General features: G+C 39.1%; 1 protein-coding gene across 1 annotated transcript in view; it reads right to left on the bottom strand.

Annotated features, from left to right (window-relative positions):
- The window catches only part of CDH13 (cadherin 13), a 465553-nt gene that overhangs the window by 69441 nt on the left and 370158 nt on the right, over window positions 1–25954 (bottom strand). Inside the window, exon 8 of the mRNA XM_088136165.1 lies at window positions 14781–14921. Within this exon, the coding sequence (XP_087992291.1) occupies window positions 14781–14921 (141 nt within the window). The remainder of the gene's footprint in view (window positions 1–14780; window positions 14922–25954) is intronic.

Below are 25954 nucleotides of genomic sequence, written 5' to 3'. Positions count from 1 at the left end.
GATTCCTCTTGTGAATTTCCACACCTGGTAATACCAAAGATCTCTACTTCCATATTAAGAAAACTTGGTTTGACAGAAGATGCGTAGCTAGAAAAAACTCATTCCCATGGCTGATGTAGCATCAAGCAGACTTTTCTGGACACATTTTTATTGACAATAGCACAGTCCCTGGACTGTGCAACTTCATGGAACAAATCTGAGCTTTTGCTTAGAAATGTTGGGACGTATTTAAACCCATCCAAGACTAATTTGGCAGAAACCATCAATCTATCTTGCAATCTCATTCTTGCCCACAACTGTCTCTCTTTAAGAGTTGATGTTAGGGAGCAGAATTGATCGATTCTACACTTTTTATAGCCCTGTATAGTGCTAAAATAGAACTGTATTTTAGGTTGTAATAATGCTATTATAGGATTGAATTAAATAAAAGCACAATTTGCTGCATTCTTCAAAAGCGATTGCGACATATCCTGTGCGTTGGCTTTATTAAAATAAACAAACAGCTGTACTGCTCACACCTGTCAAAGCACCACCCAAACTGATCAGATAAAATTTGTGATCATATCCCTATTTAATTTTTTTTTTCTTTTCAAAGGAAAAAAACCGTACAAATATAGTCTCTCCCATCTATCACTCCGGGGGCATAAAAGAAAGATGTCTTCATTCTCTTTAAATTAATAACCTTGGCATGATTTAAATCTTTCTTTTCAAACCTGTTCAGGCGAAAGCAATCCTTTGAAACCTCCTATGATCTCTCCTGAAAGGGTGGAAGATACGCCCCATGAAGTCAGGCACCGATCCTTGCCAATGGAATGAGCTGGGTCATCAAATGCCTGGTGCAATTAATCGTAAATATGTGTATGGTGTTGTGGGAAACCAAGGGAAGAACAAGGATGTTTTCAGGAGAGGATGGAAATCAGGGTTTTTCATCCTTGGCTGCTTTAAGAGGTGTGGACTTCAACTCCCAGAATTCCCCAGCCAGCATTCTGGAAGTTAAAGTCCACATCTCTTAAAGTGGCCAAGGTTGAAAAACACTGATGGAGATGATGACACAAGGTTCATAGTGAGATGTGTTATTCTTTCACTGGGCCAAGGGAAGGCTAGAATGAGGAGAATGTCTCTTCAAAAGCGAAAGACATTTTATTTATGGAAGAGCAACCTGCCACAGGCACTTCATGTGCTTTGCAACGCAGAGATGGCAAAATGTCAGAATCCAGATAGGCTTAAAATGCTTTTTTAAAATCACCTCGCCTTTGGGAAAAGCCTGCATTAAGATTCTGACTCATACATCTCATTCAGAACTATTTGGGGCAAGATCTGCTGCTTTGAACAAGGTTGCTTTATATATCTTCCATTATGCTGAACTGTGTCCTGCTGTGCTCTAGTGATATTTCCCACCACAAATGTTTTGCAAGAGCACTCCCAGGATGTGATGTGGACTTAAACTTACTGTCAAGATTTTCAGCCCCGGGACATTGTCTTGTTCATTCAACTTCTTTTTCTTTAATGGAAATTTTCTCTGTGATCCACATGATCTTTCCCCGACACATTCTCTACAGATTCTCAGGTAGTATGTGGTGTACTAGCCTCATGATCTTCTAGTGCTGAAGCAACCTTGTCCTGGTTTTCTAAAATACGATAGAGCGTTCCTTGCAGAATTTTATTTTACCACTTTCTAGTTCCTTTGCCCCCATCATTTAAATAGTTCATTTTGTATTGTAATAAAGACTTCTGAAATATCCAACTCTCCTCTTACTGACATATTCCAGTTGATCACAATGTTCTTGATTTCCTTTCCTTTTTCTTGTTCGAGAGGTATTTGGTGTAATTCTTGGGCTCATCACGGCAATATCAGTTATACTCAACAAGAAAAGCTCAACCACAGGAGGCAACATGAGGACTCCACATTGCTCCTTGAAGTTCAGGAGTAATGGTACTCTCTGGAACTTCAAAGTTGAATGAACACCAGTTGAATGGAACTTTATGTTCTTGTATTTTTTTTTTCAGATAGGGATGGGCTGGGGGGAAGACTATTGAAACTTTCAGCCTGGGTGGCTTCCTTCAGCATCTATTAGGCAGCTCTACAGCAAGAAGCATGCATGGTGTGAATAATGTTTTGCATGTGACAGGCATGTCTGCCCAAGGAAACACAAAGGGTATTATTAACCAAGGCTTGATGGAGACATTTGAAAGAGGCCACTTACAATCTTCCCTCTACTGCTTTGCTAATGGAATCTATGGGCTGCAATTAGCTGTTGGCCATGTGCTGAGCGACTGGAAGGAAATAAAAAGACTATCTTGCACAGAGAAAAACACCAGGCCAGTTCCTTTCTTGTTAAGACTTTTGGGGCCTTCAACTTAGGAATGGTTGTGTTGAATTTCAACCATAGGTAGTATCTAGATGAGCATTCTGCCCTTAAGTGCCACCTTAGCTTCCTCAAGAACACTACCAGGAGGATAGCAGGCATTACTTGTAATGTTCTTGGGAGAACCAAGTGGGTATTTCATGGGCAGACTGCTAGTTGATACATTACTGGCCTTCTTATTCCTCCACATTGTTCTTGAGAAGCAATATAGCTTTCCTAGAGTGAAAAAATGAAACCATCACAGCAAGTGATATCTTTACTCTTCATTGATTCATTCCTTTTGAAGACAAAGTGGAAACTTGGGGCAAGTTTGGGCTTAAGAACCATTTTTTTTCTAGTTTCACACATGGACACATACACACCCTTTCATAGTGGACATCAGAAATGCTACATCTGCTACACAGATAACTGCATGATACCACTTGTTGGGATTTTTGGGGCAATGCTGAGACTTATTACACCTACATGTTGAGGCTTCCATGAAAGTTGGCTGATGCAGTTCAACCCAGCATGAAATCTCCATGAAAAAGGCTTTTTAAAATGTTGATGGCTCTCCAAGATTTTTCTCTAAATGCCTTTATTTGATCAATTAGTCTATCCCAAATCATAAAACTCATGGAGAAAATCTACTCCTGTGGTTGCTAAGATTCAGCAAAACCTGATGGTATGTAACCAATCAATCCATCAATCAATCAGAATGATAAAACAGGAGAACAGCCCTGTTTGGTTGTGCTAAGATCTCATCAACAGCTAATTTATCCTGATCATATACGTAAGCATTTCCCCCTCATTTTTCTAAAGGTGAACAACTCTGTCATAACGAGATCTGTTCCATCCAGTGGCAAATTATGCTTCTGCTGGCCCAGAGTCTTTTGTTCAAGCAACACAGAGGGGATTAGAGGTGGGATTCTGAGAAATCTCATACGATATAGGAATCTCAGGCAAAAGAGTTATCAGAATCTGCTTCCTAAGTGGGTAAAGCATATAGGGGAAATCCTTTGAGACACCAAAGGACTCTGGGTGAATATTTACTGTTGGTAGAAACAACACAGACTTACTGAATTCCGCTTCAGCTTTAATCATGGGGCCAGAAAGAACATTGTTTTAAATGATGGCCCTGTTAGGCTCTGAATCAGACTAAATGAGATAACAAGGAAAGTTCCATAACGACACTTTCTTTGAGGGGAAAGCAGTGGTGTCTGTGTGTGATGAGAATTAGACTAGGACTACAGGTGCTTTGTTTTACTTTATTTGTGCAAGAGAACAGTTAGGAATATTAGTGGATAAGCCTGTTTTGCCATGGTTCCCTAGCACATGCCTGCCCTGTTAGCATATGTCCTCTCTCTCCACCATAAGGAAATCCACCAAATCCTTTTTAATCCTATGTTAAACAATATGCTTAATCTTAAAACTATTACCTAACCATCCCTGGTAGGAAATATGATTGAAGGGTTTGCTTCCTATTTTAGGAAGTGAAGAGAATGTTAAACAAGCAAGTGATGAGGTTCAACATTCCCAGAGCATCCTGAGGCTTATTAACTTGTGAATTAAATGATTATTTAAAGGCAGAAATCTTGAGAAGGTCAGAAACGCTAAATGAAGAAAACATGTCCTTTCCTACGTCTTGCAATACAAATTTCCCTCCAGCTTTGATGTATAATTTTGAATCCATTAGTCATTATTAGTCTTAATAATAACAGCAGCAACAATAATTTGGAAGTTCTGCAGACCTTGGAAGATTCAGCTTTGCTTTAGGCCAAAGGAGTGAAATGGACATCACTTGTGCTGGTCAAAAAAGCAAAACAAACACAAAAACACAAACTTTCTTGGATGAAAAAGCAGAGTTGGGAAACTCAGTACAATCTTTTCTTTGCCAGAAAAGTCCAGATGTGCTTTAGCTCCTCAAAAGGAGCTTCTTTATGTATTTTGGTTCAAAGTGAGCAGGGGGTACTTCAAGGGATGAGATGAACAAATGAAGTCTTTCAGCTAACCAGGATGTGAGTCAAACAGGGCTGAATATCTAGCTAAATATGGTGCCTCTTTGCCATTTCTGCTGCCCGTCTTGTGAATGCAACTCTGGGCAGTTAACAACACATTAAAACAATAAAAACATTATTAGCAAAGGGTAAAACCTATAATGGTCACCGAGGATAAACCCAGGCAAAACAGTTGACAAAGACTACTCAATGATCCATATAGCCTCCCAAGGTCCAGGCCCTGGAGCAAATCCAGGTTCTCAGCGCTTTACACAAGGCAGGTAGAGTTGGGGCCCATCTAATAGTAGAGGGAGGGGTATGGTGTTCCAAAGGGCAGGTGTGGCAACAGAAAAGTCATGCTTCCAGGGTCCCATAAGATGACATTATTTAATTGAAGGGATCAGGAGTGTGCCTCTCCTGATGGACCTAATGGGATGGGTAGAAACAACCAGGGAGAGACTGTCCCACAAATATTCTTTTGGTGCCATATCAATTGATTTTCTTAAATAAATTTGTAGTTGTTAAATTGCCTTCTTTGCTGAATGGGTTTCAGCTTGGTCATGCCTGGTCTAATCATCCTGTTGAGATAGATCATTTTAAGATTTTCTGATATGGGCATCAATGGGTTTTCTGAGAGTTTTCATTCTAGGCCACAAGTGGGAGCTGAGTCTAACTTCGGTAATGTTTTGTATTTGTTTTGTTGTGGGAAGAAGTGCACTCAACTGCTGTAATTTTCATGCTGTCTGAAGAGTGGCTGAAGGCCAGAGATGCATATCAATGTTATCAACTCCTCGGCATTCTTCCAATCTATCTTGTGCTTTAATTTTCATCAATTTGTGGGCAATGGTAGAACAACCAAGACTCTGTGAATAACATGGAAGGATTCCTCCATCTATTAAAGCAGATTGATGGTGGTGTGGGATCTGGAGCTTCAAAGATGAAGAATTTGACGGAGGAGGAGAAGGGGTTTTAGGAACAAGCCTATTGTGTTTGCTTGCAGATGACGTTATGCTGAAAGAGGCATATATAGAACGGGGAGAATTGATGTGCAAAGGTTCAGTGCAGAAAAGCAATCTAGTTATTCCAGGGAGCAAATTTAGGGTGATAACCCTAGACATCAATAAGGAAAGAAAAGAAAAGATCAAAGGTACCTCTGAGTCAAGCAAGGCAAACAGTTCCTATTTATCTTTGGCAAGTCCAGTTGCAGGTAATGGAGGGAGAGAGAACAATAGGCATGAAAGTGGCTCAGAAGTGAGCTGCAGGCAACATCAATAGCAGGGCTGACTTGCACATTTCAGAAGAGCTCTGAAAAATGAAGGGTTTGTAACACTGGGAAACATTCAGAGACATTCTTAGATGCTATGCTTTACCTGCAAACATTTGTTTATTACATAAATCAAGTTCTATTGAGAATTGTGGGTTTGTGGGTGTGTGAGAGAGCATGCTTGTGTGCATATACGATCTCTCTGTGGAATTCATCCTCGTATGCTTTTTCTGGCCCATGGGAACATTGTTTATTCGCTTTGCTTTCCAAAAGCAAGCAGCTTGCCTTTCTCATAGTGGTGGAGATTAAAATGTGAAGGGGGTACATGCAAAAGTCCTTGGCCAAAAATTAGATAATATAGGTCTCCTCATGGCCAAGGAAGGGTTTGGTTACTCTTCAAAAATCTCAGATCTCAGCCAGGTCAGCAAGGATGGTGCAGAACCTAACATTTTGTTGCTTGACCCCGAGCATCTAAGAGCATCACCCTTCATACAGCCACATTAAGGTTAGATGCATCACATCTCTTTTTTTTAATAGTGATTTTATTAAACATTAGAATTAAAGAGATAAAAAAATATACAAACGAAAAAAATAAATGAATAAAAAGAGAAAGTGCAGAAAAGAAAAAAATAGAAAAATAGGAAAGAAAGAACAAATAAGAATATAGTAAAGAAAAAGGAAAGGACATTCAAATAATGTCCTAGAACTTAATTTCTTTCCATTTTTTCTTTGTTCCTTCTCCCAAAAGAAATGACTTCCCTTTCATCACAAGTATAAACAATTTTAGTAACTTATCACCTTCTCTTAAAATACAACAAATGATCTCTTCTTCCCATATCCTATCTATCTATAATCACATCCTTAAAAACCTCATCATTTCAGTCCTGGTCAGTAAAAGTCCATTAAGGGTTACCAGAGATTTGTTATCTATCTATTTTAGCCTTGATCATATAAACCCACTTTATATTCTTCCCTTTCACTTTTAACAATCTTGATCTTTAGTCCCTTCAAATAATGTCCTAGAACTTGATTTCTTTCCATTTTTTCTTTGTTCCTTCTCCCAAAATTCTTCAGAGTTTTAGCAAGTTTCTTTTGTAAATCCAATACAGGAAAATTATCCAGGTCACTCTTTTGGTTTGTTATTTGTATATCCCTTTTAATTATTAAGACATCAGCCGGTTTCATTTGAATATCCAGTGTAGCGTCTTTTTCCGTATCGTTCTTGTAACCTGTCATTTTTAAACCCACTTTCAGATCAGTCTCAAACTTGTCTGGTAAAGATGCATCAAATCTTTACCAGAGGCAGCCAAATTAAATCTCACAGCCTCTCTTTTCATCCTTCTTGCAAATGGAGAGTATCAAACAGGTTGAAAGAACTAATACATTGCTACCCTTTCACAAAATATAAAACCTGCTTCCTCTTCCTCTTCCTCTTCCCTCTGCTCTGCCTCACATTAGAATTGATTTGTTTGCACTGGTGACCCCAAAGAGCCTTGATTTAATCTCCTCCCCAGAGGTAAAGCCCAACTTATTTTCAGTAAGTGGAATAACTGAGATCAGGACCTCTAGGAACAATGACTGAATTCAGATTTTGTGAGCTGTGATATAGGGGGAGAACATTGAACTGTAACTCCTGAATTGGTCTCAGTTCCATGGGGCACTATGGGCCTAATAAATTGGGCCTACTCGACCAAATAGCTGTAACAGTCATTGAAATTATGCGCTGAAATTATGCAAGACTTGACTACATACAGAGCAAATTATGTCACTATTACTATAAGCCATTATTCTCCGTGTGTATTTTTTTTTTTTGCCATGACCGCGCGTGTGTATCCCATTTCCTGTCCAAGCAGCAGATGGGCTGGGAATCGAAGAGAAAGCATTCACAGCAACAAATAAATATTAAGTGACTGTCAAGATGGAAGAGCGCAGGATTCAGCTATCCTTGAAGCAAACAAGCATCTGAGCTGCAAAGCAAAACAAGATGGGGAAACAAGCCAAAATCGAGACAGAAAAGATTCCAGACAAGTCACTTGGCCTGAAAAGGCCTTTTTTTCACCCACCAAAGCAGGAACTTCTATTGCGAAGGATTTCGCATGACACAGATCTAATGAATTTGCATTTTTCTACGTCAGTTGAAAGAAAGAAAGAAAAAGATTGTCCCTCTATGTTGTGATTTGAGCTCTGACTGGATAGTCCAAAAAATCTAAAGCTGCCTCCTCTTGAGCTGAACCAGAAGTCCATCTTGTGATGTCTCAAGCACTCTAATTACTAACAGCTACTCCATCCTTGTCCAGAAGTCAAGGAATCTGAGACTTTTTCTTTGTAGATGTGTGTAGAGTAAGAAGGCTTATAAAGTGAGAAGGCTAACGAAGAACATCTTCACTATGCTGAGGGACTTTAATGGTAAACAGAGAGGTATCTAAGCTTATGTTAGGAACACAAGCCAACAGAGTCAAGTATCTGCTTATCTCAGGTACTTATGCTGTATCTAAAGCCAGCAGGAGGATGGTAACTATCTGAGCATTTAGGAAAGTCACGGATTAACAGGTAAATCCATATATTTCAGGAAGCCGATGGCGGGAGAAGATGTGTCATGGTACTAGAATAAACAGCTACTCAAAACATCTAAATCAATATGGGCACAAGTCTTGAGCCAATTCAATTCAAGCCTTCATCCAATTTGTAGAAGTTCCGAGAAGATGGCATTATAGAATTTCTCCACAGGAAGAGAAACTTTCCAAGAATTTCTTAATGTCACGAATGGATTCCCTTTCGGCAAAGACAGAGGCTCTGCTACTGAAAAATGCTCAAGGGGGTTCCTTCAAGAGGGGGCTTCATGGAAATGTGGGGATCCACACAGCATCCCAACGGGCTGAAGAAAATCTGATACAGTGAAGCAGAAGATATTCCTCCACATTCTTTTCCTACCTCATCAGTAAATAAGCACAGAACCAGCATACTCTGCCCATGAACATTTCTCTGTCTGGTGCTACATCTAAATTGGAAATATATATTCCTAGTCAAACATTTCAACTCAGAAAAAAAGAAAAAAAAAACAGATGCAAAGGTTTGTATCTGGGTGGGGTGGGAGGCAGAGCTGACCTCCAAGCCTTTTTGAGCATCCCTGCCAATTTTCCACTGTTCTTCTGACCTTCCTCATCTATCAAAGCTTCCTTTAAAAACAGAAATGAGAGCTTCCCATCAAGGCAGATGCAGTGTCATTTTTTGCAGCCTGCTAAAATGTTTATCAGGAGATTACAGAGACAACTTCTACAGAATTTGGTGACCTTGGCTGAGACTGGAACAAAAGCATTGCAGAAGACCCTAGCAAACAGGAGATAGATTTCCAAGGCTGTTTTGTTGTATCCAGGTCTAATGATGGGATAAGTAGGAGGAGGATTGATAAACAGCCATCCATCCCATTGCCTTGCAATAAGCTGTTCTATTGAGTAAGCAGTTATCTAAAGAAACCAAATTAATATGCAGATGGAATACATCTGGAGAAATTAAAAAAAGGGAGGGCAAAAAAGCCCTCTTCAAATCCTATTGTTAACACTTATTTTCTCTCTTCTTTTCAAGTGGATACATCGGCACTTGGTTATTTTAAGAAATTTTGCTTTCCTCCTTTGTAGAAAATTTATCCTCTCCCCAAGAACATTGCTCTCATTCTTGTGATTTGATATTATTTACTTGATTAGATGATTTTGAAGGACAAATTGTTTTTGATGTCACAGGAGGAGCCAAACTGGCTTTGAGGGCAGGGAATACTTCACCTTATCTTTACAGCATTCTAAAACTGGAAGGAAAGGTACTTGTCACAAATTAAAATAGGTCTGCAAATATGTGCTTATAGAATTGGAGTCAAAAGGGGCCTTGGAGGGCCATCTGGCCCAACTCCCTGCTTAACGCAATCACAGTATCCTCAGCCTCTGCTTCACTGCCTCCAGTAATGCATTTATTCCTCCCATTCCAGCGCCCCACACCTCCTACTATTAGGAAGTTCCTCCTAATGTTTAGTTGAAATTAAAACTCCATCTTGGAGCATCCATTGCTTTTCACACCTACTGTATTTGCACGATTGCAAGGCACAATACTTCTTCGTAAGCCATTTCTCTGCCTCTTAGGCTGCTAATCTGAGAGGCGGTGGGATGACTCTCCATTGCATTTAGATCTTATTTTTGAGCTCATGCATCTTGTTGAAGGTGGTCGCCATTTGCTCCTGTCGCGTGAAAAAGCAAATCCCATAGGGTGCTTCTGAATTCCTTTCCTTAGATATGAAGCCCCAGGATGAAAGGCTTGCTGTATGGAACCTGAAATTAAGCTGTGAATGCTTCAGTGCTTGGTGAAGGCATGAGTAATCAAGATGATTGATTAAAACTCAGAAGGAAAAATTAGGTATAATTTTACTCAGTATGCTGACCATTGTTATGTCATTATTGAAAATTGCCTCTTCAGTTTTGATTCAAAAAACCATGCAAGTGAAGAATCATTAATATTTTTTTTAAATGTAAGTTTTCATCAGGTTTGTTTTTGTTTTCATTCTTTCCCACACCCAGAACAATTAAAATACATGCATATTTAATTTACAGCCAGGGGAACTGCTAATTCCAGTTTGAATGCAGACTTCCTTCTGGTGGTTTTGCATTAATAGCTGTCAATTTCACTAATAGACATTTTGTCAGTGACATTAAATAGATGCTTTGTAAGTGAATTCCAGATGCTACACTTCTGCCTCCAGGATTATGACCTAAGCTTCCAGATGAAAGGAAACAAATTAATGATGGGACCTTAACAATTCCATTTGTCACATAAAGAGACATGAGCAATTTGGAACTATCTATCAAAAGTAGAAAATGACCCAGTACAGTGGTCTCGCCTTTGAACTGCAATATTTTTCAGAAAATATTTTTTTTCCCCATCACTTGCTCCAAGAGCATTAAAAAGAAAAAAAAAAACTGTTAGATGCAGAATCTGGTTGCATCAGAATCCCCCCCAGATGTATATATTTTAAAGTTTTACTTCATTTCTTGTTCTCCCACTCCACCCCAAAGATTGCTGCAACGCTGTCTCTCAGAGAGAAGCACTGAATGGCTTATTCTGATGTTACCACTAAGCCATCTCCCTCTTCAGTCTGTGGTGCAGTTTCCTTGTTTTTATTTTTGTTTTAGAGATTCCTTCCTTCCTTCCTTCCTTCCTTCCTTCCTTCCTTCCTTCCTTCCTTCCTTCCTTCCTTCCTTCCTCCCTCCCTCCCTCCCTCCCTCCTTCCCTTCCCTTCCCTTCCCGTCCCTTCCCTTCCCTTCCCTTCCCTTCCCTTCCCTTCCCTTCCCTTCCCTTCCCTTCCCTTCCCTTCCCTTCCCTTCCCTTCCCTTCTATCCCAAAAGGATAGAAATATTTGCTGACATGCTGTTCATGGCCCCAGGATCACCCTTCCTTTTGCAGGTCCCAGAGACCTCGCTAACTATCCTACTGAATTACAGCAGAAAATTCTCTGAACTGGCCAGAGCTGGTCGGAGTCAGGCAGCATCAAAATTGAATAAGCAAAATGAATAAAATAGGTGTCACACTTCCTTACCATTTGGTGTTGAAAATACCCCAAAGACTGTAGGGTAACCTTTAAACTAGAGGCAGCCAGGCCAAAAAAGGAAGGAAAAAAACCCCCAAAACACAATTTCCTGGAAAAGACCCTGAAAAATGTTGTTTCATCTATTGTACAGTGCAGCCATCATGCACTCACACCCTGAATATAATATTTTATTGAAGTATTTATTTGAGAAAGCAAAGGCAAGTGATTTTGAGAACTTCAGGCATGGGACGATGGGCAAAACAGCCACAGGGTTTGAGATCCTGAATCCAGAATTATGTGCCTGCCGAGGAATGTGTGGAATATCCCCATTGATATTATATCTGTCTTCATATACAGACTTCAGCATCCAGTGGGAGCAAGGAAAGATACCGAAAACACTCAGAGCTTATGTACAATTCATATCGCCAAGCTGCTATGCAAATCCCACGGAAAAGGAAAGAAGCTGAGAAATGAATCAGGAGAAAGATCTCTCTCCACCACCTTTTGGGTTGAGACGAAAGAGAACGAAAAAATGCACTCCTGCCGTATTGCTCTGCGGTTCCTGGTGCAACGCATCTGACTTTCAGTAAGAAGTTTTCAGCATTCCCAAGAAACCTAGAGCACCCCCCCCCCCATAAAAAAGGGGGGAGAGGAATCCAAAGCTACTTTCTGTTGACAATGTAGGTCAGTTGGGGAGAGGGAGCTGAAACGAATATCTTGAAAGAAAAGTAAAGAAGTGCAAAAAACCAGAAATAAAAGGCAGAGAAAATCAGAGAGAGAGAGAGGGTTATACTCCGTCTGTAAAGGAACTATATCAAAAGAAAAACAACTGAAAGGGAAAGACATCTATTATAATGAAACCGTGCAAGGGAGCGAACCAGCGCTGGCTATTTTAGCTCTGATGTTACAGCTCCATTTTGCTACGTGGAAGCGCAAACATCAATGAACTGGGAGTTCCATGGGAGTGGGAATTCAAATGCTTTCTTCCAAGAAAACATATCTGCATTTCAGGGCCCCTTGTCACCTCCCTGATCACCCTCTCCCTTCTCAGATTGTCAGAAACTCAGCTTGCAAACTACAATCACATTTTAATGGGATTTTACTTAGGTTTCCTTTAGAAGAAGAGTGCTGCTTTTCCAAGTTGCCCTGTATCCTGAACTTCTGGGATGAATTAGACATCAAGAACAAGCAATAATAAAAAAAAATACAAAACCCTAGTTCTTTGCTACTGCTTTCTCTGGGGTTGCCTAGCTGTGGCTTGCTAACATTCTAGAAATGTTATTTCATAGCACCTGTAATTACAACTGAAAAGGTTAAACCTCTGTTTCTTTAGTTAATGAGACTAATTTTCTTTCACAGGCTATTTTTAGGCTTGATTCTTTTCTCAGTTCTCACACTTTAACTGGAAACAGTGGCCACACCTGGAGGCAAATTCAATTAATGGCTGATGCTGCATACATTTTGTGTCGTGATTTAATTTCCTTTTGGTTAATTAATTCACTTCCTCGCACCGGCCATCATTCCACACCAATCAACAGCCTGGGTTAAGTACAGACCGCTTGTAACAATGTTCCAGTGGGCTAGGTGTGAGAATAAGTGTTCCAGTGAGCACAGTGTTCTAGTGAGCGTACTTATTCATATCTCCTTTGAAAGCTGGAACGGAAGATTCTTACAGTACAATTGGTTCACTGCAATGCACCTTAAGACTTTAAAAGAAGCTTTCTTAAAACCATGGTATGGGGTCTGGTTGCTGTTTTGGGAAGGAAATTCACAGCCCCAGGGCCCTCTTTCCTTTTGGAGTCAGCAATATGGAAATGGTCATAAATCAATGCAACTGTACGCTGGTAGTAACAAATGTTGAAATTGATCTCCGTTACAGAATTGTTGTGGGAAAAAAGGAGGACAGAGTGAGCAGCCTTGGGTATGAATCAAGGGTAAGGGTATGAATCAAGATTTGACCATCATGTTCCAGCTCAAGAATAATTTAATGTTGTTATAAGAATCAATTTATGAGGCTGTCGAAAATCTCTTGCTATAAATGGGCTGTCAAAGAAGTTGACTTAATTAAACAAACAAATATAGTCATGCTCTGTTTCCCTTCTCATGGACTTAGTTCCTTCCATTTTCCATAAAAATTAACTATAACTTGCCAGATATCCAGACTGGACAAACTCTGGTTTCCACAAACCACAGTTTATACACAGATGTGGCATGTGATAGATCTTGGAGATTGGCCTTGACTAAATATTAGGGGCATTGTGGGAAATCTGCATGATTAGCCTGAACTGTCCAACCATGTCATTGCCAAGAGTCACTGATGGAGATGGGAACTGGCCAGGAGGACAGTATCCAAGATTCCCACAAACTCAGAGCTGGCCATGGGTGTCCGCGGATGATGTAAAGGGAAGCTGTTGAGGTACAGCATATCATGATGTATGTCATTGTGCCAATAACACAAATTATGTCTGTGATGTTATTGTGGTTTGTATTAATACCTATGAAACTAGGAGTTAATTCTGAAGCAGATTTGTTCTGGTAGAGCAGAGGCTAAAACCAACAGATGGGATTTAATGGGAGGGAATGTCCATCTAATCCTCTTTGTAAAGATCCTAGAAAGATTCCATTATTCTAAAGATATCTAAACTACTGGCCATCTCCACATCAAATGTATTATTAAATTATTATTTACTAGTGAAGGATGGCTAACTGCCACATAGAAGGCATTTCATGTTTAAGTTTAAATGTGATGTGAAAGCTGGGGTAATAGTAAAATACACCCAATCCTCTACTTCTATGGTGGCCTTTCTCTTGTTCTACCCAACACTAGTTTGCTTTCTCCAGTTATAAGTGAACTCCAGTTTTATACAACAAAAGTATTTTTTTTCCCTCTCCCACCCACCTTCCATTAGGAAAAATAGAGGTGATATCATAGAATCTATCCTTTGAGGAAGAAAACGGATACTAAATTTAGAGGCTCTGATACTGGAAAAGTCATTATGGTACTGTCAAAATGAGCCACTCTCAAAGTGAATTTGTTTTCAGGGCTGGCTGACAAAAGATGATGATTTCCATCAAGTTTCATATTGCAGCTTTTGATTCAAATGAAGGTTTACTCCAACTTAAAAAAACCCAGGGAAATAAATTTGGGCTGTGTAAAACAATACCTAACGGCTTGAAATATTCATGCATTTCAAGGCCAGTTAAATAATTTCCATTAGCTTGGTCAATATTAATCACCGTTTCCACTTACTTAGAGGTGACTTTTCCATTCCCCATATCTATCCTATAAACCTGCCTTGACCCACCCACATGGACAGAGACCCATAATTGAAATTCCCAATACATATTGATGTCATTTCCTAGTTCTTGGTCATTATTATTTCAAAAATGTAGAGTTTTAGGAATGTCTAGCTAATATATATCGACCTATTTAACTGAAGTTTTCTTAATATCTACTGACTTTTTAAAAAAATAAAGTATGACGTTCATCAGGGTGAGAAATAGAATTCTTTTATAAGGCTATCATTAACATTATCCCTGCTTTAGTTCTGATTCAGGTTCAAGCCAATCGCCTCGGAAGTCTTGTGCATTTTGAAATAAACATTTACCTCTTTCTTGGTGAATTCTGGTGCATGATCGTTTTTATCATCAATGACAATCGTTGCGGTGGTGGTCCCAGTCAACCCAACTTCATGTCCAGCCATGTCCTTTGCTTCTATGATTAGCTCATATTTTGGATTTTCCATTGTCTGCAGAGATGAAGAAGGAAGATAATTTACTCCAAGAATGATACATTCATCTATCTGAGATATCCCCCTAGATAGAACTGAACAATAAACAATCAATCTTTGAGAAAATGGAAAACAGCATGCTTGTTACCAAAACTGACAGATCTCAACAATATAAGCATTGATCATTTGGCTTAGCTCTTGATAGAAACCATATATACTTTCAGCCTGCAGCAGTACAGTCATTGCTTATTTACAAATATGTCCTGGCTTTTGGGTAACAAAAGCATGTGAAATGTTAGAAATAACCATCTACAGCCTATGACCAGGGCCAGTTTGTACAAACCCTAGTAAGAACAAGTATGAGGTGGAGGAGGAGGCTAGTGAGAATGACAATGTCTTCTAGAAGAGAGAAGCATAATGAATATTGCAATATTTAACTGTTTAAGCATAATGAATATTGCAATATTTAACTGTGCTAAAAATAATTAAGGGTTGTAGTTTCCCTATTTGTTGAGTGAGGCTTCTGAAGACCCATCGGTTGGGAGGCCTCATTAACTGTAACTCCACTGCTAAATGGAGAACACAGATACCAAAAATCAGGCTACAATTTCCACTTTCTTTTAAAGCTGTGCGCTAAACTATTCCATGCCCGGCAATATTTATTGCAAAAATGTTAGAACAGCAAGAAAGCCAGTTTAGTGGAGTGGTGAAGGCCCCAGGCTAGAAACTGGGAGACTGTGGGTTCTAGTCCTGCCTTAGGCACCAAGCCAGCTAGGTGACCCTGGGCCAGACACTCTCTCTCAGCCCTAAGAAGGAGGCAATGGCAAACCACTTCTGAAATCTTGCCAAGAAACTTGGCAAAACTGAAATCTTGCAGGGACTAATCCAGGCAGCTGCCAGGAATCAAGACTGACTCAAAGACATAAAAAATAAAATAAAATTAGAACAGCTTAAAAAAACAATGTCCTAGAAAGCCCTCTCCCTCTCATCTATCTATCTATCTATCTATCTATCTATCTATCTATCTATCTATCTATCTATCTATCTATCTATCTATCTATCTATCTATCTATCTACCTTGCTTTCATGTCAGTCTTAACTTCTGGAAACTGTATGTACAAATCCAAGTTTATTTTTGCAACGTTTTTCAGGGGTGGTTTGCGTGAAGACATTTTTGTTTATTAGCAGTGCCTGTTTGTGACAGTGAATTATGCAAGTAGGGTAACAGATGATGACTGCTTACTAGGAACATTCAATTTCAACCGTGAAGTACCTTGATAATTTTTGAGGGGGGGGGGGAATCTGCAAAGATTACAACTGAGGTGGCCGTATCTTTTCATATCCAACGGTTCTGCTGAGCCTGAAATATTATGACATCTCTCCTTACCTGTAGGAGTTTTGTGAGCTGTGCAGCACTGACTGAAAAAATCAAATGGTGCTGAAATAGCAGGCACAGAACATCCATGTCCTAGTCTCCAGGAAGATGCCACATTTGATGATATGATACTATCCCATTTTTTAAAATTTACTTTTAAAATTTTGTGATTACAAAAGCAGGAAAAAAAACTCATAAAAGTATATTTCACATAAGGGAAAAAGATCCCATTCAGAATGAGGCTGCTGCTTTCTGAGCAAGTATTGACATCTTTTGGAATTAATTCATTTTGCTTTTGATGACATCATCAAGTACAAAGATTAGGCTGGCTATTTCCCAATATCCTAGAGAACATATCCATTTTAAAAAAAGCTGATATGATGCTAAGAGGAGGGATAATAGCCTTAATGATCAGGCATTAAATCATGATTCATCTGGTATCCCATTTATCAGCTTCAGCTATGTCCAAACACAGCGCTGTCAAAGGAACTAGTATAATTACAAGAGAGAAACCTTTCATTATCCCATAAATTTGCACTTTGTCATTTAGCTGGCTGCATGGCTGGAATTATGGGGGATCTCAACAAAACCAAACCAAAAGAAAAAAGGTAGGAGAAATATATAACCTATTTGCAACATTTTCCTGTGTGAAAACTTTTAGCGGTCCAGAATTTGTACTCTATTATGTTTAATTTCTGCAGTTTTGAAATCAACTTTCAGGGTTCTGTTACCGGAGAGCTGGTCTACAGATTCCTCCCTTCCTCCAATTAGAGAAATTCCTACAGAATTTGACTGACTATGGTGTTGACAGATCATCACGATTTAAAGCCAAGATGCAGAAGGAAGACTCCAAATGTGGTAACAGGTGGTCTCCTCTGAGTGAAGCCCAATTTTTGGTGACTTCATGGACCTGCTCATCTAACTTTCTCTGGAAAAGCATGGAAGTGGATCGCCATTGCTTGTTTTCCAGGATGTTTGTCCAACTTCCCACTCTAGTCTTTGATTCCTTGGTGATCTTTTTTCTTAGCACTAATGATGCATGGCCTTCTTTAGCTTGGCCAAGTCAGCCCATGCCTGCTGAACTGCAATTTTTAATTTCAGAAAGAGGGAACATTATTCAGAACATGACTTGAGAGCATCCATATGAGTTTATCATTACTTTTAATTAAATTCAGACATCAGCGAAATCAAATTTAGGTTTTGTCTCGGCCTGACTCAGTTTTTGGAAGGCAGCACCCCATATTTAATGGCACTATGGTTCTTCTACATCTACCTCTCTGGGATCAGTTTAGTCACTCTCGGAAGAGAATGCAGGATTAGATGGCTTTTGAACAGTCTCTTGTAATCTAGCAGACTTACGTAGTAGCATAGGAGAGGAAATACATGTTTGAGCAGCTAACGAAATCGTTTGGGCAAGATCATAGAGAGGTAGGGACCAGCTCATTGCAATTTAAATAAATGAAATGGTTCTTTTTAATGCAAGGAAAAACAGCCCAAGAGATAGTTTGCCCTGAGTTTAATCTCTAATGTTTTCACTACAGTTCCAGGAAGGAAAATATGACCTTTCCAATATACAAAGAAATGGGTTGTAATAGCTCCACAGCACTCCACATTAAAACATTGATACCTCAATAGCTGGGTTGATTATGCCTATCACAGATTTGAAGAGTGGGTTTGGCTAATGGAGAATTAAGGTCCACCAGGAAGAGAAGAGAGAGAAAGCACAGAAGCTTGAGTAGCTTTTGGGTTTCCCCTTGTACCTGTGGACCACATCTGTCCTCATGGTTCTGTGAGACATCTAGTATAGAAAGGAGAACACTGTTCCAGCGTTTGTCCCAGTACAGCTTCACTAAAGGACTTCTCTGAAGCTTCCTCGGTAGGATTCTGTACATATCATATTTCAGATGGGAACACATTTGAATAAGGCAATTGAAACTTGGGTCCTGATTCTGTTTTTGAGAAATAGGCAGAGTATATAAACAGGTCACCATAAGCCAGTTTCACTTGGAACAGTTCCTCGGGATCCAAACACCTTGCCCAACTTTATTTAACAAATGTAACCACTCTATCCCCATGGCAAATTGTGGATATTTATCACGGAAATCAGTAATCTCTCAGCCTTGGCTGTTTCCCATACTATATAGGCATGTAATTCCTCTCCTAAGTCTGCAAAGAATTCCAGTCAGTTTCAATATGGTCATAAATAATATTTAAAATACAGCAGTGGAATTGTTCAAGACTTAAAAACAGACAACAACAATTGCAACCAAAACATCTGGATATTTTCCCCAAATCCCTTTGCTGTCTGTGAATCAGGGCATATTGATGTAAGAATATGATGTAAAGGACAATCTCTTGATACAAAGGAGCAAATTAAGAGGGTTTTCCCCCCCCTTGCCTGAAATATTTATAATTTATTAGAACAATGTTTCCTGTTAGGTCTCAAGTGAAGAACCCACAGACCTTCAGCTTTTGCTGTACTACAACTCCCATTATTCCTCACATTTGGCTGGCTCTTCAGTCCTACCTTACTTAGTAAAATGCACCGTGTTGCAGAATAACTTTCATGTGCCAGACTGAAGAATCAAAACAGTAGTTAAAAATACATGAATGCATGCAAAAATGTTTAGAGATGAGGAACACTCAGATTTCTTCTCCTTCAGGGGGAAAACTTTTTTACAGGCTCACAAGGAAGTAGTGTTATAAAGGTTGAGGTAGAAAATGTATTGCTCCATGCCTAATTTGGTTTGCAAATTAGCATCGGTGGTCAGAATGCCCAGAAAACGCAATTACTGAAATTTCCTGGCACTCCCATCTTCAGAGGATAAAATCACAGAGGTTATTTTGAAAATTAGTGCTGTAAGCTGTAAAACATTCTGCAATTCCACTTTTACATTTTTGGTCAGATCTTTCTATCCTTAAAGATTAATGGCACAGGGCAGGATAACTTCAAGGTGTTTTCTTTTCCATGCTGACTGAAGTCACCATTGTAAGTTTTCTTATCTTGTGCTACTCTAAACATTAAGAGGGGGGAAGGGGGAGGAGGAGGTTAGAAGGAAGCACTTTGGTGGAATATCTGCAAAGCCTTTAAGGTCCTACATACTTCAGGGCATCCTGCTAAAAGAATCTCAACAGTCTACGAATGGATCTACAGATGGTTTCCAGAGTTCTCCAGCCAGCTTGTTTTAAGAGTGCTGGGAGTTCACTTCCATACACCCCTGTGGCAGCCAAGGATTGGGAAATCTGGCTAAGATCCAAGGAGTCTAAGAGACCATCTTTCTAGCTTTTTAAAAAGATCCCTAGGGGAAGACTCCCCCACCCCCTTTCAGAGAACAATGTGTCAGACCAATAGCAAAAAGTCCTGGTGTTGCTCCAAAATGATGGAACCCCTGCCCCAAACTATGATTGGCCACCATCCCCTCTTTCTGGAAGGGTTTGAAGACACCATTTCTATAAACTGCCTTTAAAATTGTTTCTGGTGTTTAACAATGATCCCCCTCCCCCACTATGGTGTTATTCTTTGTTTATTTGTTGCTTTGTACAGTTTTTAGGGCCTGTCCAACTCCAAGGACTCTGGGTGGAGTACCACAAGCTAAAATGATAGATGCAATGATAAATCCAGATAATATGTACAGTGCTAACAATAAATCCGCAATCATAAAACAGTCCTCCATTTAAGGTGAACACCAGTAAAGCTTAGTTAAGGTTGAAGAACTGGTGAAATAAAACTATTTTTGAAGAACTTCTAAACACCATGAGGGAGGGAGCTGTTCTCTGTGGGCAAACAGAGTTCCAAAGTGTGGAGTCACCACAGAGAAGGCTTGTTATCTCACCCAGGTCCTCCTCACTTCAGAGACAGAAGAGAGTCTTAACAGGCCTTCTTGAGGTGGACAGATTTTCACAGGATGGGCAGATTCAATTTTGGCAATTGCACAAAAGCACTAGGTTGTTCTGTGCATTGGCTGGAGGGTTTCCACAAGAAAGAGGGCACGGAAAGAACAGGCAAATGAATATGGGGAGAGGGGTTGCCATTTTTTGTGAAAGCTATTTGCCACCAAACTGCTAGCAGATCTTTGGAAGGACTTGATTTGCATTGCGACACTGGGCAAATCTTACATCACTCGGATTTAATTCAGGATTCCCCTGAATCCGATGCATAATCTACACATTTATCAACTTGAATCCCATCCTCCAGAATACGAATATAATTAAGAGAGATAAGTAACTAAATAATAAGGGGAAAAAATGCAGCATTGCGCTCCACAGCCTGAGATTCTCTTTGAAGCATCCATTGTATTTACAGTTCTGAATCACATATTCTGAGCAAACCAAGCCATCTAAGGTTGCAATCAGTGCTTCTGTTATTTCTTCATGTTTCATCTCCTTTTATTTTTTAAAGCTAATCTTAGTTTACTGTTCAACTGACAGTAATAATTTCAGGTAGCTTTTTAAAATCAAGCACCCTTCTGAGCCTGTAATGAATCAGTAAATGATATCATCTTTGCCTATAGACGAAATATAATTCTAGTGGATGCATTTATGTATTTGGTGGGTCATTCCCTGGGAACATAAATTGATCTAATTCCAAATCAGATGAAGGATCACATAAAATGGATTTTCAATTACACCCTTGATGTATGTATATACACATGCATACTTAGAAAATCATGGGGTTAGTGGGAATAAAGACACCACTTTTATACTAATGGTCTTTTATTGATGGGAGCATTCATGGAATTTTCCACGCTTTAATCATTTGCTTTCATTTGTTGGCAATGAATCCACCTTGCTGTGGGTCCTCCTCTTCTTTTCTTTCCTTCCACCTTTCCCAGCATTAGAGCTTTCTCCAGAGAGCTAAGACTTTGCATAATGTGTCTGAAATAGGATCATCTGAGCCTGGTCATTGGTGCCTTGAGTGAGAACTCTGTTTTGATTTCTTTGATGATCCATTGGTTGTTTTTCTTGGCTGCTCATGGTCTTCTCAGCAGTCTTCTCTAACATCAGTGTTCAAAAGCATTAATACTCTTCCTATCCTGCCTCTTCAAAGTCCAACTTTCACTTCCACAGAGTGTCACAGGGAATGCCATGGTTTGTACAATTCTGATCTTTTGTAGGTATAGACACATTCCAGGAACTGAATATCTTTTCCAAGGCCTTCATGGCTGCTCTACCAAGTGCTTGTCTGCAGTGTATTTCTTGACTGGTTATTCCTTTATTGTTGATGGACGATCCTAAAGTTATCCACCACTTCAGTATCGTCATTGTTAATTCTAAGGCTGGTTGTTGTACCTGTTGTCATTAGTATGGCCTTGTTTATATTAAATCTTGGTCCCATTTTTTCACTGAACCCCTTGATTATTATTATTACAGCTTGCAAATCCTCTGCATTTTCGGCTGTCAGCGAGTGTCATCAGCATAGCACAGGTAATGATGTTTCTTCCTCCAATTTTAAAACCGTGCTCATCTTCTTCCAATCCAGCTTCCCTTAATATATATTTAGCCTTATATTAAATTTATTCAATTTAAATTCCCAACTTGAGAGAACAATTTTCTACAGCTCCAAAGTGATAGCTCAAAGAAGCACTTTGATTTAGTGTTGTCCCTTAACAGCCAATCTGTCGCTGGTTGCTCTGTGCTCTTTGGAAGTAAAGCCCAAATGGCACTCTGTGATTGCGACATATTCTCAATCTTAACCAACACAAATGTCACACACACTCAACAATTACACTAATGAGAAAGAAAACTACATGGTGATCTTCAGCTATAAATCCATGACAAGATGTACAATTCTTAGCCAGTGAGAATCGTGAGTTCAACTACGACTAGGGAATTCATAGGTTCAGTTCATCCTCAACTGTGGAAACTCACTGGGTGACTTTGGAGCAATCCATTTCTGTCAACCCAACCCACCTCAAAGACTTTTGCTGTGGGGATAAAATGGAGATCCCATGAAAGTTCCTGTAAGTTTCTGGAGGGAAAGCAGAATATAAATTTAATATATAAAATTATATTGTGATTTCTGCATGCTCAGAGTATGTTAGAAGTAACCTATATGAATGTGCTTCAAGTTAAGGAACAGACAGACAGAATATAACAACCACCCTGCTGGACCAGATGACAGACAGACAGACAGACAGACAGACAGACACCCAGACAGACATCTACTCTAGCAACTTGCTTTCTACATCAACTAACCAAATGGTGTTTCCTGTTACCGAATTTGATTGTTGAGAACATGCCCCACGTTTTGTTCTACACCCAGAATTGAAAAGAAATAAGTCTGATTCAAAATGCAAGTTAGTATTTCAAGTACTTTCCATCTGACCTTTGTAAGACACATTCATTGGAGTTCAAGAAATGACTGATTTCAGGTTAAGTTTGCGTGTGGCTTTTTAAAAATAGATATAACTTGGCATTCATACAGTGCAACATTGTTTCTTCTCCAAAATGAGTGAGGGTCATGCATCTGGTTGAAAAGAGAAAGTTTGGGGCTTAGTTGGAATCTTTGAAATACCTTGCAAGAAAAACATTTCTAACACCTGGGCTATTTTTTCCCCCTCTAATGTGATTTAAATACAATTAATATTGATTATTCATCATTAGGATATCGCTTTTATTTTAAACTGTGCAATAAGAAATACGGGAAATATATTTCAGCCATAATTCTTTTTTAATTCCCCAAAAAGAACTGTGCGCGACTGTAATTTGTTTACAAATCCCATTTTTGAATAGTAGTTAAAAATGAGAAACCTGTTTAACCCAGATTTCTATTCTGGAGATGCTCGGAGGCCCTCCATTTAGGTCATTTCAAGTAAAGCAAACCTCTGGTGTGAACATAATTGCTGAGTTCACTTTCTAAACTTGAACTCAAAAGAAAAAGGGACTGGAAGGCATGAGGTAAAATAATCAGTTTACTAAATACAGCACAAGAACCACTGAAAATTATTGCTTTCATGAAATGTTTAATCAGTCAGTTCAATCCTGCTTATCAATATGAGAACATAATTACTGAAAAGACGGCATGTAACATTTCTCACAGATACATATTAACTTATTAAATAGGACAATAGTGTACAGACTAAATCAGCATCAAAGGCATTCTTTTTCTTCTTCTTTATTTTGAAGAAGGCAACAGAAAATTCAGAAGGCTACCCCAAAATAAATAAATGAAGAATCTACAATAGAAGGTCATATCTTCTCACCAACTTTCTTGCACTCATTCATACTTTCTGAACTGAACTCCACTAAAGTAACACATTAGAAAAGAAATGCCCATCAAATGTTGATATAAAGAACTCTATCCTGCAAGTTTTTTTTCTCAGGTTTGGTAAGTTAAGATCTTGGAGATGTTCTGGACTGCCCCCGAAAGAAACATTTCATGTGCCACAACTGAGCTATGACTGTTTTTGTTTTCACACCTGGTTCACACACAAGAGATGTGGACATTCACCACCCATTTGTTACTGGTCCAAGCAATGTCTTGGATGTTTGACGACTTGCCAAAGACGAATCACAATGATTGGTTTGCATATCATACCAGCTATAACACCTATGTTTTCTGATTTTCGTGTGATTTTGGTTTTGGCTTAGTATTATGTATGAACCCAGTTATCATACCTTCTTTAATAAAACAAGGTTAAAACAATCTAAATCCAGCCAGTATATTACCCTATGACTTTTCAGAGACATTATCAAAGGAGGACAACTCACACGCTTGGAGAGGAATCAACATCAAATGAAAAATCCTGTGAAAAATGAACTAGAAGATCCCTGCTATATAAAAAATGGTGCTTTAAGTATCCTTTAAAAATTGTATTTTTTAAAAAAATCCACATTTATTAACTTCTTCAATTACCAAGAGACTACCTTGACACTTAGAAGTCATGGTTTCACCAACCTGAGTTATAGACTCTTTCCTAATATGCCACAGTAATGACTTTTGAAGCACCATCTGCTCCAGAATTCAGCAGCAATTAGAAGCTAAAAATATGTTGCTGTGTGTCTTGATATGGATCTTTGGCTTATTAATATTATTAATTATTTTTTGTTATCCTGTGCTTTCATCTTCTGATCCCAAAGCCTGTTGAGAAGATTAATTAATTGAACTGGGCAACATCGTGCAGCACAGATAAATGTGATTATACCCATTTAACAGATTAATTGATGAGTTAATTGGCATGCAGATAAGATAAACCATCTGCCTGGAGTTGCACGGGAATCACCAAAGGAGGCTGAAATTTACCACTATCACAAAACATCTGGGGTCCATAATGCACAGTATTTGTTCTCCATTAATGTCCACTCGTTTTCGCCAAAGTTCATATTATCATACATTTTGTCATCTGTATGTCACTGGGCCAGTTTGCTCCTGAACGTGTTGCCTTAGAACTTAGCTTAGCAAACAAGCCAAGAATTCTATACATTTGAAAATATCTTTTGCTAGCAGAATGTTCCACGTTCCCTATTATGAGTAAGCGAGACAGAATGATGGCTGATTTGCTCATAAAAATGGGGAACACAACAACCTTAATAGGAATGGAGAAATTGGTCAATTAGTAGTCTTTACTATTATTGCATATATTTATTCATTCTGAAGTCTGTTTCCATCCCATTTATCCATCAATTTTCAGTTATAAAGCATATGAAAAACTGCAGTCTTCTCAATATATTCTCGTTATAAATTACACGCTTTGGTGCACATTTCTCCCTAAAATATGCATTTTTGATGCTGTTTATTCTAAAATAGTGGCTGGGGTCCCATGCCGCACTTAACATGATTGTTGAATTGATTCATTTGCAGCTGTAAACTGGGTTGCAAAAACGAACCACGCTTTATCTTATCCAATCTTAACATGGACTTCAAATGCAGCAGCTAGGTCTTCCACTAACTTGGCTGAGCATGTGGTGTGGCTTGTAACTCTAAAATATGCATTTTTTAAAGCCAATCATACCTGGCAAAGAATTAAAACCAAAGGATGACTGTATTGCAATCCAAGGCATAATTTTGGGAGTGAGATTAAAGCAGTTCATTTTTTAAAAAAGGATGGATAAAAATCCTCCAGCACCCTTTGTCATACATAACATTGTACTCTGAGGCAAAAGTTTAAGTCAAAGTAAATATCAGCATGGGTGAGCGATGCATGGCGGATCTATAAAGAAGTCCTTCAACTTATGTCAGTACCAAACGGATGGAGTAGAAGGGGTCACCGTGGATTCTTGAGGAAACAAAACATGAGCTCTAGCGTTCCTGGCCTTGTAAGTATATTTTAATTCTTCATATGGAAAGCTTAATGGCCTTGGATTATCTGCCTCATTGGTCAAGGAACTAACAAATAATACAGTGGGAAGTACTGGTTATAAAGCATTGCTGTATTTAAATTTCAAAGGCAGTGAAGCTTTTAAGATGAACAACACAAAGAAATCCCTTCTGTAAAATGTCAAGGGCAGCTGATCTGTTTAGGAGAAGCAGATGGCGAATTCCTGGATGCAATCTTCCGTCCTCTGGCTTGGCTTATCATTTCATAGCAACCGCAACATCAGTCCAGGAAATGAAAGCCAGTATGCTCCAGTATGAATTCCTTTTCACCCTCTGAGAGAGGAGCAGAAACTTTTGACAGAGAATGTGGCCAGAAGCTTAAACCTTTTTTGGCCTATGGCTGTGGTGAAAGGCTGGGCC

This window comes from Python bivittatus, unplaced genomic scaffold, assembly GCF_059951505.1.
Source record: "Python bivittatus isolate LINGU-HERP-01145 unplaced genomic scaffold, Pbiv_v1 ctg000190_np1212, whole genome shotgun sequence".
NCBI lineage: Eukaryota > Metazoa > Chordata > Lepidosauria > Squamata > Pythonidae > Python > Python bivittatus.
Note: the sequence above shows the minus strand (reverse complement) of the source record. Positions and strands in the feature narration are given on the sequence as shown.